The 24,815-nt window shown below is 41.7% G+C and overlaps 1 protein-coding gene across 2 annotated transcripts in view; it reads left to right on the plus strand.

The window, feature by feature from the left end:
- The window catches only part of papss1 (3'-phosphoadenosine 5'-phosphosulfate synthase 1), a 99,202-nt gene that overhangs the window by 39,877 nt on the left and 34,510 nt on the right, over window positions 1–24,815 (plus strand). For both annotated transcript variants that reach the window (XR_004412220.1, XM_033022115.1), the window contains exons 6-9: window positions 3,762–3,875; window positions 9,727–9,838; window positions 11,575–11,780; window positions 15,020–15,155. Coding sequence is in view for 1 of the 2 variants with exons in the window: in XM_033022115.1 (XP_032878006.1) it covers window positions 3,762–3,875; window positions 9,727–9,838; window positions 11,575–11,780; window positions 15,020–15,155 (568 nt within the window). In the remaining variant the exon portion in view is untranslated. The remainder of the gene's footprint in view (window positions 1–3,761; window positions 3,876–9,726; window positions 9,839–11,574; window positions 11,781–15,019; window positions 15,156–24,815) is intronic.

The raw sequence follows: 24,815 nt of genomic DNA on the forward strand, positions 1-24,815 counted from the left end.
TCCATCCAGTCCATCTTCACAATGTATTGCATCAGGAATGCTGGAAGTATTTGCAACCATGCCTGGCACCCTGGCCGTTCTGTTTTGTCTCTTCTGTCTTCTGACAGAAGATACGGGATCTTGAAAGCCTAGATATCCAGACTTTCCCCACTTCTTCCCCACTGTGATCAGACACCTGAACCAATCACCTCATTTGCACACCCTTCCCAGTGATGCTACCCAGAGCTGAGTAGCACTATGTTCCTTGAGGATCTTTATCAGCATCATCTTTATTACCCAAGTCAGCATTAGGGGACCAGCAAACATGAGATTCAATCCTTTAACTCAGTTTTGCCATTAGATCATGGTTGATCTCTTGTTTAACTCCTGTGGCTTTCATCCATATTACTTGATATACTTAGCTTATAGATATGTTGAAAATGTAAATTAACCCAGCAGTCGTAACCTTTTTGGGGGAACTGAGGTCCAGGTTTCCAATTACCTTTGAATGAAAAAGCGCTCGTCTCTTTGTTTTGTGGATTCCCCCTTCTACGAAATTTGCTAATTTCGATCCGATGCAACTTCATTTTAACCACCTCGTTTAGATCGCTGCTTAACCTACTAAACATGCAGAAACAGTTGACCAGTGATAGTGCATTTATTTTTTAATTGCCAAGCAGTTTTAACAGTAGAGAGTTTTCATTCTACTCTTCCAGAGGTTTTTCTGTAACTCTTCTGCATGACCCCAGAGATCTGATTTAAAAAGGGACATTTTACGGATTGCTCAAATGTGATTTTATAAAAGTGACTGTTCAGGCAACAAATTTGCTGCAGCCTGAATTTAACAATGGAATGTTCTGCTTTAGGGGGACGGGGAGGGGGGGGGGGATGTAACTTCCCTTTGATCCACTTCTTGGGAGGTAAACCACACGTGGGCATTTCTTTGACTCCAGACACAAGACTTTCTCCATCCTAGAGTCACTGGTTTGCCAAAACAAATAAGGATGTTTGTCCTTGTGGGAAAGAACACGTTGAGACCATCAATGTAAGATGATCACTGAGTGGTGAGAATGTGGAACTCATTACCACATTATGAAGTGAAGGTAAACGGTGTAAATGCATTGAGAGGGATGGCGGATGGGAATATGAGGGAGTAGAGCTTTATGCTGCTATAGTTCGGTGAGAAAGGTAGGGATCACTTGTGGAGGTAGATTTAGATAGGATAACTAGCATTGACAATGGTCATTCAATCCACCCTCTACATGCTGTGTTTATATTTACCACAAGTCCCCACCTCCTTTCCAATGAGTGGATCAGTGGAAACTCCTATGCCCTTTCTCACTATGTACCAATCTGGCTTGCCCTTCAGTTCATCCGTACACCTCAGCTTCATTGTGCATAATGAGTTCCACATTCTTATTGCTCTCTGCGTGTAAACCCCCCTCTCAATTTCCTGTTTCTTTCCTTGGAGATCATTTTACATTTATGATTTCTAGTTTTGTTCTTTCCCACAAGGAGAAAAGACATCTCTGTCATTTATTTTGGTAACAAGAAACAACAATGTCATTCCAGAAGGGAGGAAGTCATGTGTCTGGAACTTGAGAGTCACAGTTAAAAAGATGCCAAAGTGTGGTCTACCACCCAAAAAGCAGATTAAATGGAAGTTATTTTTTACTGTTGAAGCAAAGAACTGCCGTTTTAGATTTATGTGCAGCATGTTGTGCTCTATTGATGAGATTATTAATGCCCTTGATGACAGCAAGCCTGCTTCGTACCACATTGTATTGTCTGTGAACCCAGCTCACAGCCCAGAATTCCGGGGGAGTCCATGTTGAAGTATTCCTACCCTGATCTATACCATCCTCTGGACCTACAGAAATCTGAATGAAAGTACATTGCTGGAAACGCTTAAGTCTCACAGCTGCTTTATAGAGTGAAACAACATTGGTATTTTGAGATCATAAGCTTTATTCATAGCTGAGAAAAGTTAAAGATACCACAGTGTTACATATAGTTTAGTTTAGAGATACAGCTTGGAAACGGGCCCTTTGGCCCACCGGGTCCGCACCGACCAACGAACCCCGCAAGTTAACAATATGTTACCTACACACCTGTCCATCTTTGGAGTGTGGGAGGAAACCAAAGATCTTGGAGAAAAGCCACGTAGTCATTGGGAGAACGTACAAACTCCTCACTGACAGCACCCTTAGTCGGGATCAAACCCGCATCTCCGACACTGCGAGCGCTGTAAGGCAGCAACTCTACCGCTGCGCCACCATGCCGCCCAATGGTTAAAGGTCAAGGGAGAGCTGGTGCTAAGTTGCAGAGTGAATAAAAGACTTGCACTGTGTGATAGGATAGAATGCATGAGCGAATGAGGAAGCAGTGAATAACATATGGCAGGTATATCTATTGATTTGCTTTTTGTTCTAATATCAAGAGTCAAGAGTGTTTTATTATCATATTTCCCAGATAGAACAATTAAATTCTTATTTGCAGCAGCACCACATAATATATAAACATAGTACACTGCAATCAATATAATAACGCAAGTGTAACTGTCTCCCTTTCACATTCTTTTTTGACATTTATTCTATCCAGCCTACCGCGTGGACTATCCTTATTGTTCCTGATGCCACCTTTTCCCTGATTTTTTTAATTGTATCTTTCACTTTTCCCGTTTTTGCTGAAAGTTCAGAAATTCTCTTTGTCACATCCAAACCTCCACCACCCCTTCTGCAACTTAAAAGTAACTTGTTTTGTTTCCTGGGTTACTTTCCACTTTCACTTCACTTTCACTTCCACTGGATGTCCACTTTCCGCAGATACTGCCTGACATCCTGAACATTTGCAGTATTTTTTGCTTTTATTTCTCTTCTCCAGGAACAGCACTATGTTGTTTTCCGTCAATGCTAAGTCTGCTGATTTCTTTGCAGACCTCCAACACTTTGTTTTACTTAATATTTTTCTAAATATTTTCCTGTTGCTCTTGCAACACAACTTCTTGAGTAGCATGACATAAATCTAACCTACTTGTCAGTTTCTCATCTTGGTGTCTAATAGCAATCCATGGAGAATAGGGTAGAAACAAGGAACTACAGATGCTGGTTTACAAAAATGGACACAAAGTGCTGGGGCAGAGATGCTGCCTGACCCGCTGAGTTACTCCAGCACTTTGCATCTTCTCATGGATAACAGGGTGTTCATTTGGGAAGTGGTGGGAGAGCAATCTAAAGATCTGACTTTAAAAAAAATAGTGCATTCTGCATTTAATGTGTTTATCCTATGGTACACATCTGCTTTGATGCACTTTTAAGTTAAAGAGTCAGTCAACGTGATGTAATGTTGTGGCTTACCACCCAGCCACACCCTCTAGCCCCAAAATAAAAGTGGTTTCAAGTCAATGTCTTGTTGGATGTCTCTGTGATGGAGATTTTTCACCTTTCCTTCAAGGTTGACTATGATTTTGGCCTTTGCTTTCCCTGTATTCATCTTTGTAAAGTTACCGTATTTGTAGATTGAAGCACCACCGATCTTTATGAAATATTGTCTGCTCCATAGACCTGTAAATGTTGCATTTGTGACAGTGGTTTAATAAGTCTGTAATTTGTTGATTCTCTTTTTAACTAATAACATATTATACTGCCTGTGAACACAGGATGGCACTATAGGCCCAGGATTTTTGTGTTGTAGAAATTAGCTTAAGTTATCCTCAAGTAATTTCAAAAATCCAGTGTTGCTACTAACATGGAATTGTTTGGGTTTTCATATTTTTCAAATAGGACATTGTTCCTGTAGACTCTTATGCCGAAATAAAGGAACTGTTTGTCCCAGAAAACAAGATTGATCTTGTTAGAGCCGATGCAGACACCTTGCCAGCCCTGGAAATCGGGAAGGTAGGAACATCTTCGTACCACTTTTCACAGGTCCAGCTGGCGGTGGTGGCCCTCTTGCCTCAGAGAAGATGATGAGTTTAATCCTTGTACCAGGAGTTGAACCTGTAACCGAGGCTATCATCTGTGTTGGACCCCTGCCTTCAACTGAGCTGCTAAACCAGGTGGAGGTGGATGTTAAAGATCCCAAGATAGAACTTGGTAGATGTGGGGATCAGTGTATAACATGCATCATAAGCATGTCGTACCTTACACCTTTTGATATGATTAGTTATTGTATAAAGACTGATTATTTCAGTGATGATTTTTGTTTCTCTCGACCGATGCAATTCCCTCGGTACCTTCTATTCCAAAGCCGCTGATACTTTACCTTCTTCTTCTGGTAGTCTGCCATATATAATTTGTGGTCTTGCCTCTGTGACTAACACTTAATCCCTAGAAAGGGAATTGTTCTTAGGGAAGAACAATTTAAGGATTTGATGCATTTTTGATGCATTGGTTTTAGGATTCATTGAACTATTACACCCACTAGTGTATCAGTTCACTTAGTATTCTTATAAAAATACCATAAGCAAAACTACCACAAAATAGACCCCCCATCAGTCTGAAGAAGGGTTTCGGCCCGAAACGTTGCCTATTTCCTTCGCTCCATAGATGCTGCTGCACCTGCTGAGTTTCTTCAGCATTTTTGTCTACCTACAAAATAGATTACCTAGTTACTTATGGAGAAGAGAGTACCAGAAGATTGCAAACCAGCCAAAGTGAAGCCCTTGTTCAAAAAAACAGAAGGCAGGGAACTACAGTAGTTTAATAGCTATAATTGGCAAGATGCTAGAGTCAATAATCAAAGAGAAATTAAGTAATCGTTTAGGAAAGCTGAATATAAATAAACCAAACCAACATTAGTTTTATGAAAGGTAAATAATGTATGACAAATTTGCTTGATTTCTTTGAGGATTAACAGGGAAAATGGTTAAAGAGTGGTTAACCTGTGGATGTAGTGCATTTTGATTTCCAAAAGGCTTTTGACAAGGTGCCGCTTAGAAGACTGGTGCATAAATTTAATAGCCCATAGTTTTGGAGGAAGTACATTAGAATGGATTGAAAACTGTCCGTCTCATAGAAAAGAGAATTGAGTAAATGGATCTTTTTCACACAGCTTGGAGGTAATTAGTGAAATAGCACAGAGATCAGTATTTGAATTATTTAACAATGGCCAGGATTTGTTAAATATTTACAGTGCCCTCCATAATGTTTGGGACAAAGACCCATCATTTATTTATTTGCCTCTGTACTCCACAATTTCAGGGCACCATAATGTTTAGGACACAGCAATGTCATGTAAATGAAAGTAGTCATGTTTAGTATTTAGTTGCATATCCTTTGCATGCAATGACTGCTTGAAGTTTGCGATTCATATACATCACCAGTTGCTGGGTGTCTTCTCTGGTGTTGCTCTGCCAGGCCTGTATTGCAGCCATCTTTAGCTTATGCTTGTTTTGGGGGCTTGTCCCCTTCAGTTTTCTCTTCAGCATATAAAAGGCATGCTCAATAGGGTTCAGATCGGGTGATTGACTTGGCCCCTCAAGAATTGACTATTTTTCAGCTTTGTTGCTTTAGCAGTATGTTTGGGATCATTGTTTTGCTGTAGAATGACCTACCGGCCAATGAGCTTTGAGGCATTTGTTTGAACTTGAGCAGATAGGATGTGTCTATACACTTCAGAATTCATTATGCTACTACCATCAGCAGTTGTATCATCAATAAAGATAAGTGAGCCAGTACCTTCAACAGCCAAATATGCCCAGGCCATAACACCCCCATCACTGTGTTTCACAGATGTGGTGGTATGCTTTGGATCTTGGGCAGTTCCTTCTCTCCTCCATGCTTTTCTCTTGCCATCACTCTGATGTAAGTTAATCTTCGGCTTATCAGTCCACAAGACCTTTTTCCAGAACTTTGGTTGCTCTTTTAAGTACTTCTTGGCAAACTGTAACCTGGCCATCCTATTTATGTGGCTAACCAGTGGTTTGCATTTTGCAGTGCAGCCTCTGTATTTCGGTTCATGAAGTCTTCTGCGGACAGTGGTCATTGACAAATCCACACCTGACTCCTGAAGAGTGTGTCTGATCTGTCGGACAGGTGTTTGGGGATTTTTCTTTATTATAGAGAGAATACAGTCCCTTTGCGATTAGTAAGCTCTCTTTCTTCTTAATGATGTGTTCCAAACAGTTGATTTTGGTAAGCCTAAGGTTTGGCTGATGTCTCTATAACAGTTTTATTCTTGTTTCTCAGTCTCATAATGGCTTCTTTGACTTTCATTGGCACAACTTGTGGTCCTCATGTTGATAAACAGCAATAAAGGTTTCCAAAGGTGATGGAAAGGCTGGAGGAAAGACTAGGTGCTGAGAGCTCTCTTATACCTGCATTAAGGAGGCAATTAAACACACCTGAGCAATTACAAACACCTGTGAAGCCATGTGTCCCAAACATTATGGTGCCCTGACATGGGGGACTATATATAAACACAGCTGTAATTTCTTCATGATGAAATCAAATTTTGTATAAAAATACCGTTTAATAAAATCTGACAATGTGCACTTTAACCACATGTGATTTTTTTCTATTACAAATCTCAAATTGTGGAGTACAGAGGCAAATAAATAAATAATGGGTCTTTATGAAGGGCACTGTAGATTGAGTTAGTGGGTAAAAGACGGGTAAATTAAGTTCAATGTGGAGAAATGTGAGGTCACGCATTTTGGTAAAAGAAATCAAATGGAAGATTATTATCGAAATGAAGAAAGATGGCAAGTGAGTCAAGTACAGAGGGATCTGGGTGTTCGTGTGCATGTGTCACAAAACATTAGCAGGCAGATCTGACAAATAGTTAAGAAATCTTGAAATTGCAGATGCTTGAATCATAGAAACAGAAAAATAGGTGCAGGAGTAGGCCATTCGGCCCTTTGAGCCAGCACTGCCATTCAATATGATCATGGCTGATCATCTAAAATCAGTACCCCGTTCTGGCTTTCTCCCCATATCCCTTGATTCGTTTAGCATTAAGAGCTAAATCTACCTCTCTCTTGAAAACATCCAGTGAATTGGCCTACACTGCCTTCTGTGGCAGAGAATTCCACAGATTCACAACTCTTTGGGTGAAAATGTTTTTCCTGAACTCAGTCCTAAATGGCCTACCCCTTATTCTTAAACTGTGACCCCTGGTTCTGGACTCCCCCAACATCGGGAACATTTTTCCTGCATCTAGCCTGTCCAATCCTTTAAGAATTGTATATATTTCTATAAGATACCCTCTCATCTTCTAAATACCAGCGAATACAAGCCCAGTAGAACCATTCTTCCATCACATGTCAGTCCTATCACAATGAAGGCCAACATGCCATTAGCTTTCTTCACTGCCTGCTGTACCTTCATGTTTACTTTCAGTGACTGATGTACGAGCACACCCAGGTCTCGTTGCATCTCCCCTTTTCCTAATCTAACACCATTCAGATAATATTCTTCCTTCCTGTTCTTGCCACCAAAGTGGATAACCTCACATGTATCCACATTATACTGCATCTGCCATGCATCTGCCCACTCACCCAACCTGTCCAAGTCACCCTGTAGCCTCAGAGCATCTTCGCAGCTCACACTGCCACCCAGCTTTGTGTCATCCGCAAACTTGGAGATGTTACATTTAATTCCCTTGTGTAAATCGTTAATATATATTGTAAATAATAATCCGAGCATCGAGTCTTGCTGCACCCCACTTGTCTGCCTGCCATTCTGAGAAGGACCCGTTAATTCCTACTTTTGCTTCCTGTCTGCCAACCAGTTCTCTTTCCATGTAAATACCCTACCCCCAATACCATGTGCTCTGATTTTGCACACTAATCTCTCGTGGGACCTTGTGGCTTTTTGAAAGTCTGGATACACCACATCCATTGGCGTTCTCTTATCCATTTTACTTGTTATATCCTCAAAAAATTCCAAAAGATTAGTCAAGCATGATTTCCCCTTCATAAATCCATGCTGACTTTGACTGATCCTGTCACTGCTTTCCAGATATGCTGCTATTACATCTTTAATTATACTCAAGCATCTTCCCCACTACCGTTGTAAGGTCAATAATTCCCTGTTTTCTGTCGCCCTCCTTTCTTAAAAAATTGAGTTACGTTAGCTACCCTCCAGTTCACAAGAACTGATCGAGGGTCTATAGAACATTGGAAAATGATCACCAATGCATCCACGATTTCTAGGGCACCTCCTTGAGTACTCTGGGATGCAGACCATCAGGCCCTGTGGATTTACCTGCCTTATGCCTCTTCCTAGGATTTAACACTATCCTTGATTTCCCTCGTTAGCCACGGTTGAGCTGCCTTCCCCGTTTTATTTTTTCGCCAGTAAGGGATGAACAATTTTTGGAGTTCATCCATGCGCTCTTTAAATCTTTGCCTTTCTCGGGGCATCAGGTAAGTCGGGACGTTTTTTCCAGCCTGATGAAAAATGGCCACGAGTAAAAAAAATAGCCCCGAGTACCTACGGCTGGCATAACGAGCCGCTACAATATATCCACGGACTCCTACGGACTCGTTATGAACATTCTGCGAGTTTGAAAACTCGGGAGAATTTTGTGAATAACTCGGGAAAGTGGGACAGGCCCTTAATGCAGAATTCCACCATATTATGATCACAGTTGCCCAAGGCACAAGAAGATAGCTAACTAATCCTTCCTCAAGAAGGATTAGTGTGAAGGGTTTCGGCCCGAAACGTTGCCTATTTCCTTCGCTCCATAGATGCTGCCGCACCCGCTGAGTTTCTCCAGCATTTCTGTCTACCTTCCTAGTCGGTTCCTCTACAATTGATTTTAAAAACCTTCCCGAATCCTGAGAGAAAAATACAGTGCTGGAGAAACTTAGCTGGTCAGTCAGCATCTGCTGAGGGAATAGTTCAATCGGTCCCACTGAGTTCCTCAAGCACCTTGTTATTTGCTTAAAAATGTGACCTTTGTTGCCAAGAGGTTGGAGTTTAAAAATAGAGAGGATTTGTTGGAATTGTACAGGGTTTTGGTGAGGCTTTGCCTGTAATACTTCTTCCAGTTTTGAACTCCTTGCCTTAAAAAAAGATAGTACAAAAGAGAATCACTGGGCTAATTTGAAGATGAGAGGTTGTCCTTCCGAGAGAGACTAAATGGTTTTGCCCTGCATCTCTTGCAGTTTTGAAGAATGAGGGCAACCTTATTCAAACATATGATCCTAAGGGGCTTGACAGGTTAAACACTGAGATTTTCACTAGTGGGAGAGCTTGAAGCAAAGGGAGATAGCTCAAAAATCAGGGGCTCATCATTTAAAATTGAGGCGAGTAGAAATATCTTCTCGCTTAAAGTGGGAAATCTCTGGATTCTCTGCCTCGGCAGGTGGTGGAAGCTGGATCATTAGAAATATTTAAAGTGGAGGGGGATAAATAATTGATCGTAGAGGGATAGGGAGCAAAGGCACAGGGAGGAGTTGAGTCTAACATAGCTTAAGCACGATGATATTAAATGGTGGGGAAGACTCTTTCGGTTTTCTAGTGTTCCTTTGAGCAAATCAAAGCCATTAGATGCTTTGCCAAGTAATTTATTTGACTCAAAAAAAGGATACATAGTGCTGAAGCAACTCAGCAGGTCATGCAACATCACCAGAGAAGATGGATAGGCTATCTTTTGGGTCTGCTCCAAGTAATTTATTAGATTAATTCCCCTACATGTTCAGGCCCACGGTAGATATTATTTTGCAAGGTTTTGTTCTGACAAAAGCTGATCACAATTATTTTGACAATAAATCCTCTGCAACTTCTCTTTCTGTTCTAGGTGGATATGCAGTGGGTACAGGTTCTGGCTGAGGGTTGGGCTACCCCACTCAATGGCTTCATGCGAGAGCGAGAATTTTTGCAGAGCCTTCATTTTGGCTGCTTGTTGGATGGTAAGATTGCAATCGTTTGGTGTCAGTTAAAATCTCAAATCATAATGCAGACAACAAATACCTTCCCCTTACAAGTAAGTTTATACATTCTTATTTTGGCAGTTGTAAAGTTTCATGGAGTGAGAAACTGTGAATGTTGCTTTCACTATATTCCTGTACTCATCCAACTTTACGTGCAAACTCCACACAGACATCGTGGAGGTCATCGGAGCATGATCAATCGCACGTCTCTGGCGTGTGAAGCAGCAGTTATAGCAGCTGCGCACGGTGCCGCCCCATCTGTGGAGAGGGAATTGGAATTGATATTTCAGATCGATGACCTTTCATCTGAACTGTTTTATCATTGCCTGATTTAATCTGTTATCAGTTAAAGAAAATCTCAAACTTTAAAACAAAAGGTTGCAGAGCTCAAATATCTACGCTCTATAAAAAACTTTGAAAAGATTAGGGATAGGTCATTCACGGCCATAGCTGTACTTCGTGAAGGTCCCTTTTATCTTTTGAGATTGGAGGTCCAGAAACTAATAATGTAACCATGGGTGCAAAGAGGGTATAAAGATGTATTTTATATTTATATCACAGAACAAGGCCATTTGATTCTCTTAATGAATTGGCTCTCTGGAAGATTAATCCAACGACATTTTGTGTGTAATTGTGGAGCACATTTAGTTATAGAGACAATCAGTGTGGAAACAGGCCCTTCGTCCATACTTGCCCACACCGATCAACATGTTCCATCTATACTTATCTCACCTGCGTTCGTTTGGCCCATATCCCTCTAAACTAGTCCTATCCATGTACCTGTCTAAATGTTTCTTAAACGTTGGCATAGTCCCAGCCTCAACTACCTCCTCTAGCAGCTTGTTCCATACACCCACCACTCTTTGTGTGAAAAAGTTATGATATAGGTTTAAGAGAGTTGAAGTTTTAGTGTTTAGTGTTTACTTTCAAATGAATACCTTGATTGGGGGGGGGGGAGGATCAATTTTTAAGTTGTACGCTTAGGCACAAGCTTAGAATGTTATTCTATTTCTCTTGGAACAGAACGGTATACAGGAACAGGCCTTTCGGTCCACAGTGTCCATGCTGAACATGGTGCCAAATTAATCTCTTCTTGCACTTATTCCATATCCTTCCATTCTCTCCACAAGTATAACTAAAAGCATTTTAAATGCCACCATCAGGTCTGATTCCACCACCACCCCTGGCAGTGCATTCCAGGCACCCACCACCCCCTGAGTGGGAAAAGAAACTTGCCCTCCACTTCTCCTTTAAACTGTCCACCTCTCTCCTTAAAGCTATATCCTCTAGCCTTTAACATATCCACCCTGGGCAAAAGGTTCTGATTATCTACCCTATTTATATCTTTCATAGGCGTAGGCCATTTAGGATTGAGATGAGGAAAACCGTTTTCACCCAGATAGTTGTAATTCTGTGGAATCTCTGCCACAGTGTAGGCCAATTCACTGGATGTTTTAAAGAGAGATTAGATTTAGCTCTTAGGGCTAACAGAATCAAAGGATATGGGGAAAAAAGCAGGAACGGGTACTGGTTTTAAATGATGAATGGCGGTGCTAGCTCAAAGGGCCGAATGGCCTACTCCTGCACCTATATTTCTATGTTTCATAATTTGACAAGCTTCTATCAGGTCACCCCTTAGCCTCTGAAGCTCATAGAAAACAATGCTAGTTTGTGCAACCTCCTTACAGCTAATGCTCTCTTCCGTTCCTTTACAGGAGGTATCATTAACATGTCAGTGCCCATTGTCCTGACAGCGACGAGCGAAGACAAAGAACGGTTGGATGGTTGTACTGCCTTTGCATTGGTGTATGATGGACAGCGAGTGGCTATCCTTCGAAACCCGGAATTCTACGAGCACAGGAATGAGGAGCGCTGTGCCCGTCAGTGGGGCACAACCTGCAAAGAGCATCCATACATTAAGGTTCTGATAAAAATAAGATTTTATTCCTATCCTTTGATCTGTATGACTTTCAGGTTAAGATAACTGTTGATATAATGCAGATAGTATAGGCATAGGCAAAGTTATAGGTGTAGATAGAGTGTATGTGGAAATGATGTTTCCAATGGTGGGAGAGTCGAGGATCAGGGGTCATAGCCTCAGAATTAAAGGGCACTCTTTTAAAAAGGTGAGGAGGAACTTCTTGAGTCAGAGAGTAGTTAATCTGTGGAACTCATTTCCACAGAGGGTTGTGGAAGCCGTCAATGGATATTTTTAAGGAGGAAATAGACAAGTTCTTGATTAGAATGGGTGTCAAGGGTTATGGGGAGAAGGCAGGAAAATGGGATTAGGTGGCAGAGATCAGCCATGATTGAATGGCAGAGTAGACTCGATGGGCCGAATGGATTAATTCTACTCCTATAATTTGTGAACGTGTATGCTTAATATAAGAAATGCAGGAATTTGAATTGGCCACATGAGTTAGTGAAATCTGAATTAGTGATGATTGGTGATGTTGAATTGAAACATTTTTATTGTTAAGGTTCCTTTCTTAAAACAGACAACTCACAATAAATTAGGTAACACCAACACAAGCTTTACTGATCATTTAGCTGGCGAGAGTGCTAGGGGATACAAAGTCAAGTATACAGCAGATACTTGACTCCCCCCGGGGCTATCACTCTAATGCATGAAGGCATCCAACATAGTGTTTTGGAAACGTAGTCACATGTTTATACAGAGTGGCAGCAATGACGTTTAATGCAAATCATTCACAGGCTTTACCCATTCAAAGAATTCTGGTCATTAATACAATACTCTTGCCATCCTGTGCTTCTATCAATCAAAAACTGTTGGTCACAAACATTTGAAAACAGAAATTTGGTCAAGAAGCACAACATTTATGTAATCTTTGATTGTCAGCTACCAACCAGAAGGCTTCTGTTTACAGTAACTTCCAACTCAAAGGAAGCACATCCTCTCTCAAGGCTTCTGTTTACAGAAAGTTGCACCTTATCAGGAAATGCACCCCCTCTCACCATTGTGGATGGTATTCTACTTGGCACATAACAGCTTGAACGCAGTTTGAATGCTGGCCTCCAATTTCCTGATTCCCACAATTCTGCAAACCTCAGCTTATTTCAGCACCCAGAAAAGTCGAGCTATACTCAAGCTAATCTTTTAGTTAATCCATTCTAATTATAAAATATTTCATTATTAATTAGGATATTATCATTATCCCTCAGCAGGATGCACTTGTCTAGCGTCTGTAGTAAATGTGAATGCAGCAAAGAGACTTGGTCAGTCCACAGTGTACTACCAGTCGACAGGTATCACACAAAGCCACAAAATGTTTCTCAAAGCCATATACAAAATTAGCTAATCTACAAAAACATTGCAAGACACTTCCTATGTACATTTTCGAATAAAATCTACTTAGTTACGATAGGTTTATGTTTATTATTGACACATATACCGAGGTACAGTGAAAAGCTTTTGTTTGCATACAATCCAAGCAGATCAGAACAGTTCATGAACCAATCAAGCCAGCCACAAGTACACAAGTTGGAACAAAGAGAAAGATATCTGAGTGCAGAATATAGTTCTCAACATCATAGCATAACAGTTCCAGGGAAAAAGTCCAATGTCTGCATTTTGGTATGTCGGAGAATCCGGACTGTACCGTACCTTAGTATGGAAAGTTTTGAAGTCTTATAACAGAAGGGAAGGAGCTGTTCCTGAATGCTGACGTCCAAAAATTTGATCAAAGATTTAACTTGTATCAGAGATCTTATTTATCCCTCAACCACCCTATCAACCTGTGACGCCACTTTCAAGGAACTATGTCAAGAGTGTTTTACTGTCGTATGTGCCATAAAAAAATGAAATTCTTAGTTGCAGCAGCGCAGCAGAACTGCCTGCACACCTATGATAGACACAAAATGCTGGAGTAACACAGCAGGACAGGCAGCATCTCTGGAGAGAAAGAATGGGTGTCGTTTCGGGTCGAGACCCTTCTTCAGACTGATGTCGGGGGAGGGCGATAGATAAGGAAGTGTGAAGGTGTAAAAACAAGGCAAAGGGAATGGAGATCAAGGAAAATGTAGAATAGATCATTGTTAGCTGGGAGAAGGTAACAACAAAGCAAACAGAGATAAAATGTGGTCGGCATGTAGTGTACATGTTTGCATTGTTGTTACCTTTTCCCAGCTAACAATGATCTATTCTACATCTTCCTTGAACTCCATCCCCTTTGCCCTGTTTTCACACCTTCACACTTTCTTATCTATCCATCTCCCTGCCCCCCTGACGTCAGTCTGAAGAAGGGCCTTGACGCGAAACATCACCCATTCGTTCTCTCCAGAGATACTGCCTGTCCCGTTAAGTTACTCCAGCATTTTGTGTCTAACTTTGGATTAAACCAGCATCTGCAGTTCCTTCATACACATTCTGCCTGTACTCCTAAATCCCTCTGCTCTACAACACTCCCCAGGGCCCTGCCATTCACTGTGAAGGTCCTGCACTTGTTTGACATCCAAAACGCAACACCTCCCACATTCTCATCCAATTTGTTGAAGTAAACCACAAACAACAATGGGCCCAGCACGGGTCCCTGAGGTACGCCCGTAGTCACAGGCCTCCAGCATCCTTCCAACATCACCCTCGGCATCCTCCCATGGTTGATTCTCTATCCAGTTGGCTAGCTCTCCCTGGATCCTATGTGATCTAATGTTCCAGAGCATCCTACCACGTGAAACCTTATCAAATGCCTTATTGAAGTCCACATCGACCACATCAATGGCTTTACACTCATCAACTTTTTTGGTTACTCCTTTAAAAACTCAACCAGATTTGTAAAACACAAAAGGACAGAAGATAAGTCGTCCATTATTAACATTAACTTATTTTCCGCACACCTAGTTCTGACAAAGGATTGTTACCCGGAATTGTTAAATCTGCTTCTCTCTCCACAGACATTGCCTGTCTGTGTATTTCCAGCATGTTCTGGTTTTATTACTGTTTCCCAGCATCTACAGTGTAGGAAAGAACTGCAGATGCTGGTTTAAATAGAAGGTAGACACAAAATTCTGGAGTTGCTCCAGCATTTTGTGTCTACTCAGCATCTACAGTCTTTTTGAGTTTCATCTGCTTATAGTTTGTTATTGCTTGGCTTTTTTGAGATGTAACAATGAATGATTTATCTACCCTTATGGAACCAACAGATGGTGATGCAGAGTGGCAACTGGTTGGTCGGTGGAGATTTGCAAGTTCTTGACCGTATTTATTGGAATGATGGACTCGATCAATATCGCCTCACACCACGTGAACTGAAGCAGAAATTTAAAGCAATGAACGCTGGTGAGTATCAGTATATCTCATTGTCTGACTGTTTCCATACTCTGTATGATGGTTCAAATTCATAAACAGCATTATTTACAGTATGGTTGCTTGAAGACAAATGTCATAGAGACATGCTTTTGTAGGTTGTTTGATGAGGAACATTAAACTTGGGAAACTGCCAGTTACTTTGTGATGGCTAATTGGTGTTACGTTAGGATTTCTGAGAAAGCAACCTTTTGTTCAGACTTGCCATTCCAATCCCTTACCATTCATGTGGTTTGCAGTTTCTGCTTGGCTCAACCTGCCAGCATTTTTTCCTCTGTACCAAAAGGTTGCAAAATATTATTGTGGATTATGCAAGTGACCACAAAGTAAGGTTAAATGCATGCAAGTTAAAATGGAAGCATAAGCAAAACCGCATCTGCTCCTTCAAGCCAACAGGATATAGATTATTTCATTCCCTTCTTCCCACTATTCCATTAAGAGGGCGGCACAGTGGTAGAGTTGCTGCCTTACAACACCAGAGACCCGGGCTCGATACTGACGTTGTCTCTGTGACCGCGTGGTTTTCTCCGGGTGCATTGGCTTCATCTCGTATTCCGAAGGCATTCGGGTTTGTAGGTTAATTGGTTTCTGTAAATTGTCCCTATTGTATAGAATAGGAATAGTGAATGGGTGATTGCTGGTTGGCACAGTCTCGGTGGTCCAAATTACCTGTTTCCATCCTTTCTCTAAACTAAACCAACAATGTCATAGAGTGATACTGTGTGGAAACAGGCCCCGAGGCCCAACTTGTCCTAGCTACACTAGTCCCACCTTCCTGCATTTGGTCCCTATCCCTCCTGTCCTATCCATGTACCTGTCTTAACAGTTTCTTAAATGTTGGGATAGTCCCAGCCTCAACTACCTCCTCTGGCAGCTTGTTCCATACACCCACCATCCTTTGTGTGAAAAAGTTACCTTTCAGTTTCCTATTACATTTTTTCCCCTTCACCTTAAATTTATGTCCTCTGGTCGTCGATTCACCTACTCTGGTATTGGAAGTATTGGAAGATCAATTATATATGAAGCATCTACAAAATCATTTAAACTTAGTAGTCAAGCCAAATGTCAAGATATGCATGACCTGTGAGGATTGCCAAGGCAGAGCTAGAATGAATTAATGGCACTGCCCTTTGTCAGCTTCCGAACCTGTAACCTATCCATTGTCCACAACGCAGGTGAGGAAGCTACAAAGTGGTTTACAAACCTACACAATGATATGTTGTGGAATCGTGGCAATCAATTTGTGCACCTTAAGCTTCCATAAACTACACCTCTATAAGATCACCCCTCAGCCTCCTGCACTTCAAGGAATAAAGTCATAGTCTGCCCTGCTTCTCCCGATAGCTTAGGCTCTCAAGTCCAGGCAACATCCTCATACATGTTCTCTGCATCTTTCCAGCTTAACAACATCCAGGATATGTCATAGCAGGATGACCAAAACGAAACACAATACACCAAATGCAACCTCACCAATGTTGTGTACAACTGTAACATTACATCCCAAATTCTATACTCACTACTCTGACTGATGAAGGGCAATGTACAGAAAGTCTTCTTGTCCACCCTACCACCCTTTAACGCCACTTATAGGAACTATGTACATGCACATCTAGATGCCTTTGCTCTACAACATTCCCCAGGGGCTCTGCCATTCACAATGAAATCTAGGTTGCCAACTTTCTCACTGCCAAATAAGGGACAAGCGGTCAAAATAAGGGACAAATTCCCGATTGTAATTCGCTGACCGTATCGGCCATGGCTGGGTGAATGATGAGTTGTCCTGGGTGCTGGACTGCACACAAAGCCCAGCCGGCGGGCCAGTTGTGGAGTTTAGGCCCGGTCGCCGGACTTTGCGCGTGACGTCGCGCGCAAAGTTCAGCACCCCATCCAACTCATGAACCGATAATCGGCCATGAGAAGGAGGGGTGGTGGTGTCGGCGGTAAGCGAAGGTCCGAAGGTCGGACAGCTGGCTTGGCTGCCGACCGACGGGGCCCACAGGCGAGGCGCTGCTGCTGCATGGGCTGCACTACGTCAGGACGGGTGAGGCAGGGCCAGACGCGGCACTCCGACCCGACAGTCCCCTCGACCCGAGTAGTGGCAGTCAAATATGGGAAAAGGGCGGACCAATTTAGTCCCAATATACGGGATTTCCCGGCTAATATACGGGATTCCCCAATATACGGGATTTCCCAGCTAATATATGGGATTCCCCAATATTTCCCGGACTGTTGGCAACCCTAATGAAAACCCTGCCTGGTGGGCCTAAAGGCCTGTTTCCGCGCTGCATCTCTAACTAAGCTAAACTACTTAGTCAATGGTGTATAGTCAGAATCACTGGCAGTCTTGCTGATGTTACTTTTTATTGGTAGCTGAGAAGTTGGAGCAGCATTGCTGTTTGGGGATGATAACCTGACACAACACCAGCATTTAAGTGCCTTGAGATTGTTAAATCCACGTCCACACTGTTAACTTGCAGATTCTTTCACCCATTTGCATGGGGTGACATAGAAAGCTGTTTGAAATGTAGCAGCATTGCCACCAGCAAAAGAGATGTTTGTTCATTTAGAATAGTTAATTTAGCTATGGCAGAGAAAATTACTTCATCAGTTGAAACAGTTCATCGGCTCTGCTGCTATTAGCAGGATTAATTGCAGCAATTCACTGAGCTTACCTGACTGCATTTCCGGTTCCATGGTGGAAAGCGAAGAATAATAGGAAGGTAGGCTATTTGGCCCTTCAAGCCTTTCCACCATTCAAGGTGGTCATGGCTGATCATCCAAATTCAAAACCCTGTTCCAGCTTTCTCTCCATACCTCTGATCCCCAAGTTGTTATACAGGCCCTTCGGCCCAATTTGCCCACACCGACCAACATGCCCCAACTACACTAGTCCCACCTGCCCACGTTTGGCCCATATCTCTCCAAGCCTGTCCTATCCATGTGGCCGTCTAACTGCTTCTTATATGTTGGGATAGTCCCTGCCTCAACTACCTCCTCTGGCATTTTGTTCCATACACCCACCATCCTTTGTGTGACAAAGTTAACCCTCAGATTCCTATTAAATCTCTTCCCCTTCATCGTAAACCTATGTTCACTGGTCTTCGATTCACCTACTCTGGGCAAGAGACTCTGTGCATCTACCCAGTCTATTTCTCTTGAATAGATTTAGTCGTTTAAATTATTTTATGTGGAAAACCACAGGTTCACTGCTCTCTAGAAGAATAAATGTTGCGTTATTTCAGATGTAAATATAGCTTACACCTTATCCTTAGACTGTGACTCATAGTTCTAGACTCCCAATTCATCAGGAACATCCTTCTGCATTGAATCTGTTATAATTATGTAGATTATAAATTCCCCTTTCAAACTTCCAAACTCTTGTGAATAAAACCTAAGTTAATCCAATGGTATGGATGCATATCTTCCACATCTTTAGCTATCCTGATTCCAACAATACCAACGTCCCTTCATTATTGCTAAGTAAATGCTAGCCAAGAATATAAAGCAGGATAGTAAAAGCTTCTTTAGGTATGTGAAGAGGAAAAAAATAGTTAAGATCAAAGTTGGACCCTTGAAGACTGAAAAAGATGAATTTATTATGGGGAACAAGGAAATGGCAGATGAATTGAACAGGTACTTTGGATCTGTCTTCACTAAGGACACAAACAATCTTCCTGATATAGTAGTGGCCAGAGGATCTGTGGTGACAGAGGAACTGAAGGAAATCCACATTAGGCAGGAAATGGTGTTGGATTGACTGATGGGACTGAAGGCTGATAAATCCCCAGGGCCTGATGGTCTGCATCCCAGGGTACTTAAGGAAGTGGCTCTAGAAATTGTGGATGCATTGGTGATAATTTTCCAATGTTTATAGACTCAGGATCAGTTCCTGTGGATTGGAGGGTAGCTAATGTTATCCCACTTTTTAAGAAAGGCGGGAGAGATAAAACGGGAAATTATAAACCAGTTAGCCTGACATCGATGGTGGGGAAGATGCTGGAATCAATTATAAAAGATGAGATAGCCGCACATTTGGATAGCAGTAACAGGATCGGTCCGAGTTAGCATGGATTTATGAAGGGGAAATCATGCTTGACTAATCTTCTGGAATTTTTTGAAGATGTAACTAGGAAAATGGACAAGGGAGAGCCAGTGGATGGATGTAGTGTACCTGGACTTTCAGAAAGCATTTAATAAGGTCCCACATAGGAGATTAGTGGGCAAAATTAGGGCACATGGTATTGGGGGTAGACTGCTGACATGGATAGAGAAGTGGTTGGCAGACAGGAAACAAAGAGTGATTAACAGGTCCCTTTCAGAATGGCAGGCAGTGACTAGTGGGGGACCGCAAGGCTCGGTTTGGGATCGCAGCTATTTACAATATACATCAATGATTTGGATGAAGGGATTCAAAGTAACATTAGCAAATTTGCAGATGACACAAAGCTGGGTGGCAGTGTGAACTGTGAGGAGGATGCTATGAGAATGCAGGGTGACTTGGACAGGTTGGGGGAGTGGGCAGATGCATGGCAGATGGAGTTTAATGCGGATAAATGTGAGGTTATCCACTTTGGTAGCAAAAACAGGAAGGCAGATTACTATCTAAATGGCGTCGTTGGGGAAAGGGGAAGTACAACTGGATCTGGGGATCCTTGTACATCAGTCTATGAAAGTAGGCATGCAGGTACAGCAGGCAGTGAAGAAAGTGAATGGCATGTTTGGCCTTTATAACAAGAGGAATCGAATATAGGAGCAAAGAGGTCCTTCTGCAGTTGTACAGAGCCCTAGTGAGACCACACCTGGAGTATTGTGTGCAGTTTTGGTCCCCTAATTTGAGGAAGGACATTCTTGCTATTGAGGGAGTGCAGCGTAGGTTTATAAGGTTAATTCCCGGGATGGCGGGACTGTCATATCCTGAGAGAATGTAGCAGCTGCTCTTGTACACTCTGGAGTTTAGAAGGATGAGAGGTGATCTCATTGAAACATATAAGAATGTTAAGGGCTTGGACACGCTAGAGGCAGGAAACATGTTCCCGATGTTGAGGGAGTCCAGAACCAGGGGGCACAGTTTAAGAATAAGGAGTAAGCCATTTAGAACGGAGACGAGGAAACACTTTTTCTCACAGAGAGTGGTGAGTCTGTGGAATTCTCTGCCTCAGAGGGCGGTGGAGGCAGGTTCTCTGGATGCTTTCAAGAGAGAGCTAGATAGGGCTCTTAAAAATAGCGGAGCTAGGGGATATGGGGAGAAGGCAGGAACTGGGTACTAATTGGGGATGATCAGCCATGATCACATTGAATGGCGGTGCTGGCTCGAAGGGCCAAATGGCCTACTACTGCACCTATTGTCTATTGTCTAAATTTCCCAGAATTGTCCATTTTACATCATTGTAGAAAACAAACTGGAATTGTACCACTTACGAAAGAATGGGCATTCTTGCAAAATTGTCCATGCTTCGAGGACGGTAATTTAAGAAGAAGCATAGCATTATAAATCACCCGGTTTGCTTCATCCCAAAAGTATTGCCCCTCAAAGTTAATTATTAATTCCACCATGTCCTTACAAATAATCTAATGGAAGTCGGTCAGTTCTCCACAAGGTGGAAGCAAGGCACAAGAACCTGGACTGCTCTTCTGTACTTAGTATTGGTTTATATTAAGACATGCAGTGAAAAAACATTCTGGGTGCTCTTCAAATCATATCATATCAAATCATATCATACAGGGGGGGATGAAAAATACGGTTGGTATATCCCTTTTTGCGCGGTTTTCATAATAGAACTTTTGTTTCTTTTTCTTTCTTTCTTTTCTATGGCCTATTTCTTAACTTTTTTCCCTAACTCTTTGTTTAATGGATTTTTCTTTTTGATCACTCTTTCACACTAACACGACTCTTTCTCACTTTCTTTACTTTCTTTATTTCTATCTTTCCTTAAAGCTTAAAAAATGAAGGGGCACAATAAATGTAATAAGATATATGTGACTTGTACTACTGTAACTTACTGTACTTCTAATAAATATATATATATTTTTTTTTAATTTAAAAAAAATCATATCATACACGAGTACATAGATCGGGTAGACGCACAGAGTCTCTTCGCCGGAGTAGGGGAATTGAGAAGCAGAGGGCATAGGTTTAAGATAAAAGGGGAAACATTTTATAGGAACCTGAGGAGTAACTTTTTCACACAAAGGGTAGTGGGTGTATGGAACAAGCTGCCGGAGGAGATAGTTGAGGCTGGGACTGTCGCAATGTTTAAGAAACAATTAGAAACATACATGGATAGGACAGGTTTAGAGGGAAATGGACCAAATACAGGCAGGTGGGACTAGTGCAGATGGGACATGTTGGTCGCTGTGGGCAAGTTGGGCTGAAGGGGCTATTTCCACGCTGTATGACTATGACTCTTTTAGGTAGTGCATAAAAGAAAATGAACAGTGAAGAATATTGTGTTACAGCAACAGAGAAAGTGCAGATAAAAATAAACTTCAGTGGCCGCAAGAGGTGAACTGGAAAATCGTGAATTCATCCGTGGCATATGAGAGGTCCGTTCAAGAGTCTGATAACTGGGGAAGAAGCTGTTCTTGAATATGGTGGCACATGCTTTCAACCTTTGTATCTTCTGTCCGAGGCAAAAGGGCAGCAGAGGAAATGACTGGGGTGTGAGTGGTCGTTGATTATGTTGGCTGCTTTCTCATGGCAGTGTGAGGCATGGGGTCAATGAGGGGAGGCTGGTTTGTGTGGTGGCTGTGTTCACAACTCTGCAATTTCTTGTGGCGCAAGAGAGAGGGATTAGCATATCAAACCGTGATGCATTTGGATGCAATGCTTTCTATGGTGATCTTTAGAAATTGATACGGTTCATTAGAGACACGTTGAGTTCTCTGCCATAAAGATCATAAGTAGAAAAATTAGCAGAATTCGGCAATTCAGCTATTCGGCCCATCAAGTCTACTCAACCATTCATTCATTGCTGGTCTATCTCTCACACCTAACCCTATTCTCCTGCCTTCTCCCCATAATCCCAGACACCTGTACTAATCAAGAATCTATTTATCTCTACCATAAAAATATCCATTGACTTTGCTAGAGGGATATGGGCCAAATGTGGGCAGGAAGGACTAGTGTAGACGAGGTATCTTGGTTGGCATGGGCAGTTGGGCGGAAGAGCCTGCTTCCATGCTTCTATGATTCTATGACTATCTATACTTCATTACCAGTTTAACAGACTGGTACTCCACGCTGCATCCTGAAGTCGATGAATGTATAGGAGTTATAGTCGGGCTGTGAATGCAGCCTTGCAGGGTGCCACTGTTAAGAATTATTGCGGGGAATGTTTTGTGACCGATCCTTACTTTTGTTTGAAAAGGGCATATTTTTACACTTTTGCAGTTTTATTTTTTCAGTTTTCTTTCCATTGTCAGTAATTCTGCTCTGTATCAAATTGTTGTTGCCCTTTGAGTGCTGAGTAGTTTTCGAGTGCAACAATACAGAATGCCCAAGTTCCACTTTAGTTCAGTATTTGTCCACCAGTCTGAAGAAGGGTCTTGACTCGAAACGTCACCCATTCCTTCTGTCCAGCGATGCTGCCTGTCCCGCTGAGTTACTCCAGCTTTTTGTGTCTATCTTCTGTCCACCAGACTACTTGCTCCACATCTTGATGTAATTTAATATTTATTTAGTTTGAGTTGCTAGCTTTATTGTTATGGTATGCGAGGAAAAACATACTGGAGTCATTCAACCATATAATCATGCTGAAATGATGTTCTTCACAAACATGCTGGGGCAACTAACCACATACTTAAAAATGAACTGACAACTTTCATTTACAAAGAAGCTCTTATCTACAGTTGAACCACAATAACCAGCACTATTTATGCTTGATTTGGTTTCCCTCTTGAGCCTATAAACTGGGAGGCATCAGACGGAATCTCAGTGTAGCTATAATTACATAAAATGGATCTGTGAATTTTAACTACAGTTGGTTTAATAACCCATAGATTTCCAAAGGTGAAGAATGAGGCCAAAATGGGATAAGCAGACTTCAATTGCATTACTCCCTCCGATTTGGTAGAACTTCCCATGAAAGCACTGTGAATTATCCTGCTGCAAAATTAGCCACATCCTTAATCCAATTGGAACTTGGTTCATAAATCATTGAATTCAATTATGTCAACTTTCGCTTATCCTTTGCATCCTTTTCAAGATGACTACATTTCATCATCTTACTTCTTCATGGTGTAGCAACACAGTGCAACATTGTTCATCTGCTTATTCTGCACAGTTATTGAAAATAGATTGCCTATTGGGATCCTCCAAGAACTCTTAATTCATGCGTGTCCATTCAACAAAATAATTGCATGTTAAGTTCACTTTGAAGCATTCCTCTCTAGAACATATTGTTTATGCAATTAGGAAGTTCATTTTCTAAGCAAATCAGGTTACATTGTTCTGATCTTGCTGAAGTTTCACATTTAATTGGTGCATTCACCTGGCAGCCATATGTCTTGTGACATAGTTCTCATTCTGGATATTTGCAGAGATGCAAGTCTGCGCCAGGAGCTCCGGCCATGTTGTGAGCCATGTTTGCTGCCTGGGAACATCTTAGAACAATCCTTCCTTTTGCATTGTTTTAATTTAGAGCTTTCTATTTGTTTGTTTTCTGCCAACAGTTGTTGTAATGATCAGAAACAGATGGCCATTTGGACCAGAAGTGGCAGCATAATTTGTCTTTGAGCCCGTGGTGTTGTGAAGCTTTTGTCTTATTGACTGGTGAAGGATGGCAGCTTCTGTACAAATATTTCACTCTTGTGAGGGGTGGGGTTGAAAGCGGGGAAGTAATTCAATTTTTTCTGTAGGATAGTAATGGAAATGTGAGAGAATAGACCCAGGATCTATTTAGAGTGTCTGAAAAGAATGAGTTTAAACAGCAGTTGCACTTTTGGTAAACACCAACCAAGAGATAGAAAGAAAGTGAACAGGGTTTTCAATTTGGACAAAAGTTACAGGTTATTTTAATTCTAGTGGAACAGAAACTGGGAATAATGCTGATGTAGTGGTTAACTTCCTGAACTAGTCTAGACTAACAATCCAGAGATGTGATTTTAAATTTGAATTCAGTTAATAATCTGGAATTGAAAATGAAACAAAAGGTCAGTTTAAATAGTGATGGCCATCTCCAGGGGAGGAAATGTGGCATACTTGCCAAGTCTGCCCTATATGTGACTCCCAACATGAAAGCGATAGGTTTGGCTCTTAAATTACTCTCTAAAATGACCCAACAAGTCACTTTAGTCTTTAGAAATACAGCACAGAAACAAGCCTTTTGGCCCACCAAGTCTGTGCCGACCAACATTCCTGCTGTACACTCGCACTATTCTACACAAAGGACAATTTCCAATTTTTATTGAAGCCATTTAACCTGCAAACCTGTACATCTTTAAAGTGTGGGATGAAATCGGAGAGGTCACAGGGAGAACGTACAAACTCCATACAGACAGCAGGCGCAGTCAGGATCGAACCCGGGTCTCTGGCGCTGTAAGGCAACAGCTCGATCTTTGCGCCAAACTTAGTTTAGTCAAAATTACCATTTAAAAACGGGTAAATGAGAAAACTAGAAGGATCATCTAAAATCA

This window comes from Amblyraja radiata, chromosome 1 (assembly GCF_010909765.2).
Source record: "Amblyraja radiata isolate CabotCenter1 chromosome 1, sAmbRad1.1.pri, whole genome shotgun sequence".
Lineage (NCBI taxonomy): Eukaryota > Metazoa > Chordata > Chondrichthyes > Rajiformes > Rajidae > Amblyraja > Amblyraja radiata.